Here is an 8,932-nt window from a genome sequence, read left to right as displayed (position 1 = left end):
CAGAATGATCCTAGAAATAGAAGCTAATTACAGGAGATAACACTTCTGGTTCCGATATGCCCCATATGAGGGGCAGAACTGTAAAGCGCTCAAGGTCGTGCTGACACGCATAAGAGTAATCACGAATGTCCACACAATGGGTGTTTTTACACTGACAGTTTGTGACTCTCTATCACCGCATTGGATACTCACTTTTTACATTACCTAACGTTCTCACAACTTTAGGGTTTGTAGAATCTTTCGGGCTCAAGTGCCGTGTTCTACTGGAGAAAGTTTTTCTTCCAGACGTTTCGTTCTCAGCCACGGAGAACATCCTCAGTTCTCCGTAGTTGAGAACGAAATGTCTGGAAGAAAAACTTTCTCCAGTAGAACACGGCACTTGAGCCCGAAAGATTCTACAAACCCTAATGATGATGCCAGCCGTGAAAACCTGAAATCTTTGGTTCTCACAACTGTTTTGCATCCTTGCTGCCCGAAGCATCTACATTTGTTTCGGTGAGATGAGTTTCGGAGCTGCTGCTGCAATGTTTTTCTCAACACTAGTTTTGATCTGGTCTTTTCTCTACAGGCGTTTCAAACTTGTATTGTAGAAGTTTTCATGCGTTTTAAAAGACTCCTCCAAAAGCCACTAGGTGCAGTAATTTGCATGAGAACTGACAGCATTTGAAATTTTTACTTATCATTGCTTGCCTCATCTAGTAATTTAAATTTGTATTGTTTTTGCAGTGTTGACACAATTTCCAAGCAATCATATATGTTTAACTAAGCCTGGTATTCCGTCTGCCCTCTTATCAGAGACACCCCCCCCCCCAATTGAAATGCATAAATGTAAAGGGAAAATAATTAAAGTAGAACAGTGGCAGGTGATTTGAAGTCTCTAAAACTCTGGATCAAACTGAATGTAAAAACACCCAATATCTCAACAGTTCATCAGAGAATACCCCGCGGCCCCCCAGCCAATGTTCCCTCTAAGCTGTAGAGTCTTGTGAGCAAAAATTCTTCTTTGTGAGCTACTGGCATGAAAGTGGTGAGCTGCTGCATAAACTATTGTGCTCTGGCGTCATCCTTCCTGAGCTAAGACAAAAACGTGTGAGCTGGAGGCTAAAAATCTGTGAACTAGCTCACGCTAACTCAGCTTACAGCAGAGGGTGGTCAAACTTCCTTAACGTCAGAGCCACATAAATTAAATGTCAGATGTTTGAGAGCCGCAAGACATGAACGTTAGATGTTTGAGGGTCACAACACAGGGAGGGAGAGAGGGAGGTGGAGAGAAAGCAGCTTCATCTTTAAATGCATTCTCCAAGCTGCCAGCAAATGGGGCAGTGGGGGCTTCAGGAGCCACACAATATGTGTGAAAGAGCCACATGTGGCTCCCAAGCCACAGTTTGGCCACCCCTGGTCTAGAGTGAAGGGCTTGCTCTTCAGAAACCTTTGGATTGGTAGCCACTGCAGTGTTCCCTCTAAGCTGAGTTAACGTCAGCTAGCTCACAGTTTTTTTAGCCTCCAGCTCACACATTTTTGTCTTAGCTCAGGAAAAAGGGCCCCAGAGCAAAGCTAATTGATGCAGTAAGTCTCAGAAAGTAGAATTTTTGCTCACAAGACTCTACAGCTCAGAGGGAACATTGGTAGCCAGTCACTTTTTCTAGTAGCCAGGTGAGGCTTCGCTTCCCTCCTTCCTGTTCCAGGGCAGCAGAGTACAACATAACATAAGAGAACTAAGAACATAAGAGAAGCCATGTTGGATCAGGCCAATGGCCCATCCAGTCCAACGCTCTGTGTTACATAAGAACGTAAGAGAAGCCATGTTGGATCAGGTCAATGGCCCATCCAGTCCAACACTCCGTGTCACATAAGAACGTAAGAGAAGCCATGTTGGATCAGGCCAATGGCCCATCCAGTCCAACACTCCGTGTCACATAAGAACGTAAGAGAAGCCATGTTGGATCAGGCCAATGCCCCATCCAGTCCAACACTCTGTGTCACATAAGAACGTAAGAGAAGCCATGTTGGTTCAGGCCAATGGCCCATTCAGTCCAACACTCTGTGTCACATAAGAACGTAAGGGAAGCCATGTTGGATTAGGCCAATGGCCCATCCAGTCCAACACTCTGTGTCACATAAGAACGTAAGGGAAGCCATGTTGGATCAGGCCAATGGCCCATCCAGTCCAACACTCTGTGTCACATAAGAACGTAAGAGAAGCCATGCTGGATCAGGCCAATGACCCATCCAGTCCAACACTCTGTGTCACATAAGAACATAAGGGAAGCCTGTTGGATCAGGCCAATGGCCCATCCAGTCCAACACTCTGTGTCACACAGTGGCCAAAAAACCCCCAGGTTCCATCAAGGGGTCCACCAGGGGGGCCAGGACACCAGAAGCCCTTCCACTGTTGCCCCTTCCAAGCACGAAGAATACAGAGCATCACTGCCTCAGAGAGTTCCAACCATTTTTGTTGTTCAGTTGCACAGTCGAGTCTGACTCTTTGCGACCCCATGGACCATGTCACGCCAGGCCCTCCTGTCTTCCACCCTCCTCCGAAGTCTGCTCAAATTTGTGTTAGCTGCATCAGTAATGCTGTCCAGCCATCGCATCTTTTGCCGTCCTCTTCTTTTGCCTTCTGTCTTTCCCAGCATCAGGATCTTCTCCAGTGAGTGTTCCCTTCTCATTGGTTGGCCAAAGCATTTGAGCTTGCAACAATACACAGCGGCTAATAGCCACTGATGGACCTCTGCTCCATATGCTTATCCAATCCCCTCTTGGAGCTGTCTAGGCTTGTAGCCGCCGCCACGTCCTGTGGCAGTGAATTCCACGTGTTAACCCCCCTTTGGGCGAAGAAGGACTTCCTTTTATCCGTTCTAACCTGAGTGCTCAGTAATTTCTCTAAGCGTCCACAAGTTCTTGTATTGTGAGAGAGGAAGAAAAGGACTTCTTTCTCAGCTTTCTCTACCCCATGCACAATCTTGTAAAACTCTATCACGTCACCCCTCTTGATAGAGATTTACAAGATTACGCATTGGTACTCGTTGGCCAGTGAGGGGCTTTGCAGGCTTCCAACTGGGAACCGGAAGTGTCGCGCCTCCGTCGTCTCCACTCGCCCGAGAGTCTCTTCTTTCCCTCTCGCACAAGAGACAGGGATCGCCGGAGACAACGCTCCCGCGTCACGTGACGGGGCGAAGATGGCGGCGCCCGTGGCGGCTTCCGCTCCGCCGGGCCGCGCGTCGCGGGGCGATGACGGGACGGGTGGGCGCTGGGGCGCGAGGGGCGGGGCCGGGAGGCGACGGCGATGGGGCGCTCTGAGGCGGTGGCGGAGGAGGACCCCCGCGGCGGGCGGCGCTGACGGTCCCCGCAGGAGGGAGCGAGAGGGCGGGTGGGAAGCCCGCCCTGGCCGGCGGGGCCGGTCGTGGCCGCGGGTAAGGAGAGGTCGCAGCCGAGGAGAGGGAGACGGGGACGGGCAGGCCTCGCCCCTCTTGGCCTCCGGGAGGGCCGCCGCCTGAGGGGCGCGGGGGGGCGGGGCTGGCCCTCGCACGCCCCTCCTCCCGTTTCCCCCGGGGAGGGGCTCCTCTCAGGGGGGACAGGCAGAGGGGGCTGGGGCGCGGGCCCCGCAGATGGGGGGTGGCGGCTGCAAGCACAGGCAGCTTCCAGAGGGGGTTGGGTAAGCACATGGGGCAGAGGGCCGTCAGAGGCTGTTAGACGCAGGGTATTGATGGAACTCTCTGTCTGGGGCAGTGATGCTCTGTATTCTGGGTGCTTGGGGGGGGGGCGCAGAGGAAGGCCTTCTAGTGTCCTGGCCCCACTGGTGGACCCTCTTTGCCCAAAGTGTGATGAACACATGGAATCCACTGCCACTGGAGGGGGTGGCGGCTGCAAGCACAGGCAGCTTCAAGAGGGGGTTGGATAAGCATATGGAGCAGAGGGCCATCAGTGGCTATTAGCCACAGCGTATTGATGGAACTCTCTGTCTGTGGCAGTGATGCTCTGTATTCTGGGTGCTTGAGAGAGGCAACAGGGTGAGGGCTTATGGTGTCCTGGCTCCACTGGTGGACCTTCTTCGCCCAAAGGGTGATTAACACATGGAATTCACTGCCACAGGAGGGGGTGGCTGCTACAAGCATAGACAGCTTCAAAAGGGGAATGGATAAGCATATGGAGCAGAAGTCCATAAGTGGCTATTAGCCACAGTGCATTGTTGGAACTCTCTGTCTGGGGCAGTGATGCTGTGTATCAAAGTGACCAAACTGGCTCAGGAGTCGCATGTGGCTCTTTCACACATATTTTGTGGCTCTCAAAGCCTCTCTTACCCTGTCGGCTGGCTTGGAGAAGGCATTTGTTTCTTTAAATCACTTCTCTAAGCCAATGTGTTTAAAGTTAAAGTTGCTTTTCTGTGTGCAGTTCTGGTCGCCGCACCTCAAAAAGGCTATTATAGCATTGGAGAAAGTCCAGAGAAGGGCAACTAGAATGATTAAAGGGCTGGAGCACTTTCCCTATGAAGAAAGGTTGAAACGCTTGGGACTCTTTAGCTTGGAGAAACGTCGACTGCGAGGTGACATGATAGAGGTTTACAAGATAATGCATGGGATGGAGAAAGTAGAGAAAGAAGTACTTTTCTCCCTTTCTCACAATACAAGAACTCGTGGGCATTCGATGAAATTGCTGAGCAGACAGGTTAAAACGGATAAAAGGAAGTACTTCTTCACCCAAAGGGTGATTAACATGTGGAATTCACTGCCACAGGAGGTGGTGGCGGCCACAAGTATAGCCACCTTCAAGAAGGGTTTAGATAAAAATATGGAGCACAGGTCCATCAGTGGCTATTAGCTACAGTGTATGTGTGTATATAAAATTTTTTGCCACTGTGTGACACAGAGTGTTGGACTTGATGGGCCGTTGGCCTGATCCAACATGGCTTCTCTTATGTTCTTTCTTTCCACCTCTCCCTCCCCATCTCCTCCCCTCCCTCCCTTCCTTCCCTCCCTTCCTTTTCCTTCCTTCTTTTCTTCCTTCTGCTTTCAAACATGTGATGTTCATGTCTTGCCGCTCTCAGACATCTGACATTTATTCTGTGTGGCTCTTATGTTAAGCCAGCTTGGCCATCCCTGTTCTGAACTGTTCTCTGTACAATGCCTAGCTTTTTAACTGTTCTAATTATGCTTGGCTTGGAGAATGCATTTAATGTTGCTTTCTTTCTGCCTCTCTTTCCAAATATTTGCCTCCCTCCCTCCCTCCTTCAAACATCTGACATTCATGTTTTGTGGCTCTCAAACGTCTGATGTTTATTCTGTGTGGCTCTTATGTCAAGCGAGTTTGGCCACCCCTGCTCTGTATTCTTGGTGCTTGGGGGGGGGGGGCAACAGTGGGAAGGCTTCTAGTGTCCTGGCCTCACTGGTGGACTTCCTGATGGCACCTGGGTTTTTGGCCAGTGTGTGGCACAGAGTGTTGGACTGGCTGGGCCATTGGCCTGATTCCATATGGCTTCTCTTATGTTCTTATGGTCCTAGCCGATGCTCACTTAAAGCCAGGGGTGGTCAAGCTGACTTAATGTCAGAGCCACATAGAATAAGCATCAGACATTTGGGAGCCGCAAGACATGAATGTCAGATGTTGGAGGAAGGGAGGTAAGCAAATAGATGGAGGAGGGAGAGGTGGAAAGAAATCAACTTTAAACGCATTTGCCAAGCTACTGGCTGACTTGACCTGGAAAAGTGGATTTAAAGAGAGAAATGCCTTCTCCAAGGCAGCCAAACAGGGTAGTGCAGGCTTTGAGAGCCGCACAATAGGTGTGAATGAACCACGTGTAATCTATTGGACCAGGCAGCAGCACAGCGAGGAAGAGATAGGCAGAAGAGCAGGCCTGGCCCTGTGCCACAGTAGCCAGCCTTACAGGTTCTCTTGCCAGTCTGGTGCAGTGGTTAAATGCACAGACTCTAATCCAGGAGAGCTGGGTTTGAGTCCCCACTCCTCCACATACATGCAGCTGCTGGGTGACCTCGGGTCAGTTCTAGTTCTCGCAGAGCTCTCTCAGCTCCACCTACCTCACAGGCAATACTCCCTCTAATCTGTGGAGTCTTGCGAGCAAAAATTCTATGTCGTGAGCTACTGGCATCAAAGTGGTGAGTGACTGCATTGATTAGTTTGCTCCAGGGCCAATTTTCCTGGGCAAAGACAAAAATGGGTGAGCTGGAGGCTAAAGAACTGTGAGCCAGCTCACACTAACTCAGCATAGAGTCCTAGCAAGGTCCTAGCAAGGAAGAGGGGCTTTAAAAGTCTTTGGACTCAGCTTGACATTTCAGCTTGGGTCCCCCCCCACCTCAGCTCCAGGGAGGCACTGATAACCACTAGCCATGAGCATGCCATTTTTTTGGTGGCAAATTGGCGTAAAGTGTAGGTGAAATCATTGGACGTTTTCACGCAGTGACTGTTTGCAAGTAGATTTTTCCATTTTCCATAGTAAAGTCTGATAGCAAATTGCGTCAAAATGAACTATTCAGCATGTGTGAAAGCATCCACTGACTTAGCATTGTAAACGGACCAAGGTGGAGGTAGCCATGTTTGTCTGCAGCATTAGAAAAAAAACAAGCATCTAGTAGCACCTTAAAAGACTAACAGAAATTTGCGGCAGGGGATGAGCTTCCGTGAGTCACTGCTCCCCTCTTCCTTGTGAAGTAGCACTGTAAAGTGTTGGCGTGCTCTAAACAGGCCTTGGATGGGCACAGGGACTTTTGGGGAAGAAGTCTTTGCCCGTCATGAGGTTTTCATGCTTTGCATCTCTTCAGGGCTGCCCATAAAAAACCCATGCCTTCCTCAACTAGGCCCGGATATCTGGAACTCCTCTCATGGGTTGTGAGCCGCCCTGAGTCCGCTTGCAGTATCATCATGCCCCTGTATAAATCGATGGTGCGGTCTCATTTGGAGTACTGTGTGCAATTCTGGTCGCCGCACCTCAAAAAGGATATTATAGCATTGGAGAAAGTCCAGAAAAGGGCAACTAGAATGATTAAAGGGCTTTAACGCTTTCCCTATGAAGAAAGGTTGAAACGCTTGGGGCTCTTTAGCTTGGAGAAACGTCGACTGCGGGGTGACATGATAGAAGTTTACAAGATAATGCATGGGATGGAGAAAGTAGAGAAAGAGGTACTTTTCTCCCTTTCTCACAATACAAGAACTCGTGGGCATTCGATAAAATTGCTGAGCAGACAGGTTAAAACGGATAAAAGGAAGTACTTCTTCACCCAAAGGGTGATTAACATGTGGAATTCACTGCCACAGGAGATGGTGGTGGCCACAAGCATGGCCACCTTCAAGAGGGGGTTAGATATAAATATGGAGCACAGGTCCATCAGTGGCTATTAGCCACAGTGTGTGTATATATATATAAAAAAATTCTGGCCACTGTGTGACACAGAGTGTTGGACTGGTGGGCCATTGGCCTGATCCAACATGGCTTCTCTTATGTTCTTAGGGTGGGATATAAGTTGAACGTAATAAATAAATAAATAATAAATGGGTTGTGATGCAGATTGATATCTGGGCTCGGAACTTGGAGTTCTTACTACGATATGGAGGGCCCAGATACTGAACATGTGTGTAGTTTGTTGGGGTTTTTTAACAGCCCTTGGTGACTTTTGTCTCATGGATTAAGGGTTTTTTTGTGGGAGGGGGCACCTCTTATCATACCATACCAAACCTTTAATGGCATAATAGGTTCAGATAAAAATACACAGAATATAAAAATGTAAACACCTTTTATCTAGAAGAGCTCCATGGCGCAGAGTGGTAAAGCTGCAGTACTGCAGTCCTAAGCTCTGCTCATGACCTGAGTTCGATCCCAGTGGAAGCTGGGTTTAGGTAGCCGGCTCAAGGTTGACTCAGCTTTCCATCTTTCCGAGGTCAGTAAAATGAGTCCCCAGCTTGCTGGGGGGGTGGGGGGAGTGCAGATGACTGGGGAAGGCAATGGCAAACCACCCTGTAAAAAGTCTGCCATGAAAATGTGAAAGCAATGTCACCCCAGAGTCGGAAACGACTGGTGCTTGCACAGGGGACTACCTTTACCTTTAACCCTTAGCTGAAGAGCCCCGTGGCACAGAGTGGTAAAGCTGCAGTACTGCAGTCCACGCTCTCTGCTCACGACCTGAGTTCTATGCCGGCGGAAGCTGGGTTCAGGTACCTAGCTCCAGGTTGACTCAGCCTTCCGTCCTTCCGAGGTCAGTAAAGTGAGTACCCAGCTGGGGGTGTTTGAGGCCCCTGTCAATGTTCAGTGTTTGGCAATGAATGAGTGATGCCATTCTTGGACTCACTATTTCTCTTGGCCTTTTGGGTTTTTTTTTTTTCAGTTAAAGCTCACCTGCAGTCTTGCCTTGTCCATAATGTAAAAGATAAACTAAAAAAACTTTCTGTGTCTTTCCCCCCCCCCCCTTTTTCAGTGCTAACGGGAGAGAGGAATAGAAGCTGTCAAAATGAGCAGGAAGCCTCCAAATCGCCCTGGGATCACATTTGAGATCGGTGCTCGTTTGGAAGCCCTGGATTATCTACAAAAATGGTACGAAAGCTGGTGCCGTAGTTGTTTTAAATCCAAAATGACTTCATTCTCGGTGTACGAGAGGCAGACTTAACGTTCTGTTATGTTTCTTGAAGCAGTAAAGTACATGAAGACACGGTAACATCTTGTGGTAGAGTATCACAGCGCTAATGTTACAGTGAGACTCACAGGCCTGATTATTTTTAGTTGGATCTCTAGTGCCACATTTAATGTCTTTCTTGTACACGCTCTTCGTGCATGTAAAGTGCCATCAGGTTGCAGCTGAGTTATGGTGACCTCAGCAAGGGACTTTCAAGGCAAGTGAGAACCATCAAAGGCTCCTTAGTAAGTTCGAGAGTCATGGAGTAAAAGGACAGGTCCTCTTGTAGATCAAAAACTGGCTAATTAATAGGAAAG

The 8,932-nt window shown here is 49.1% G+C and overlaps 1 protein-coding gene across 2 annotated transcripts in view; it reads left to right on the top strand.

Annotated features, from left to right (window-relative positions):
• Positions 1-3,337: 3,337 nt before the first annotated feature.
• The window catches only part of PHF20L1 (PHD finger protein 20 like 1), a 95,651-nt gene continuing 90,056 nt past the window's right edge, over positions 3,338-8,932 (top strand). For both annotated transcript variants that reach the window (XM_060243213.1, XM_060243214.1), the window contains exons 1-2: positions 3,338-3,413; positions 8,421-8,536. In XM_060243213.1, the coding sequence (XP_060099196.1) occupies positions 8,454-8,536 (83 nt within the window). In that variant the 5' untranslated portion in view covers positions 3,338-3,413; positions 8,421-8,453. The remainder of the gene's footprint in view (positions 3,414-8,420; positions 8,537-8,932) is intronic.

This window comes from Heteronotia binoei, chromosome 7 (assembly GCF_032191835.1).
Source record: "Heteronotia binoei isolate CCM8104 ecotype False Entrance Well chromosome 7, APGP_CSIRO_Hbin_v1, whole genome shotgun sequence".
NCBI lineage: Eukaryota > Metazoa > Chordata > Lepidosauria > Squamata > Gekkonidae > Heteronotia > Heteronotia binoei.
Note: the sequence above shows the minus strand (reverse complement) of the source record. Positions and strands in the feature narration are given on the sequence as shown.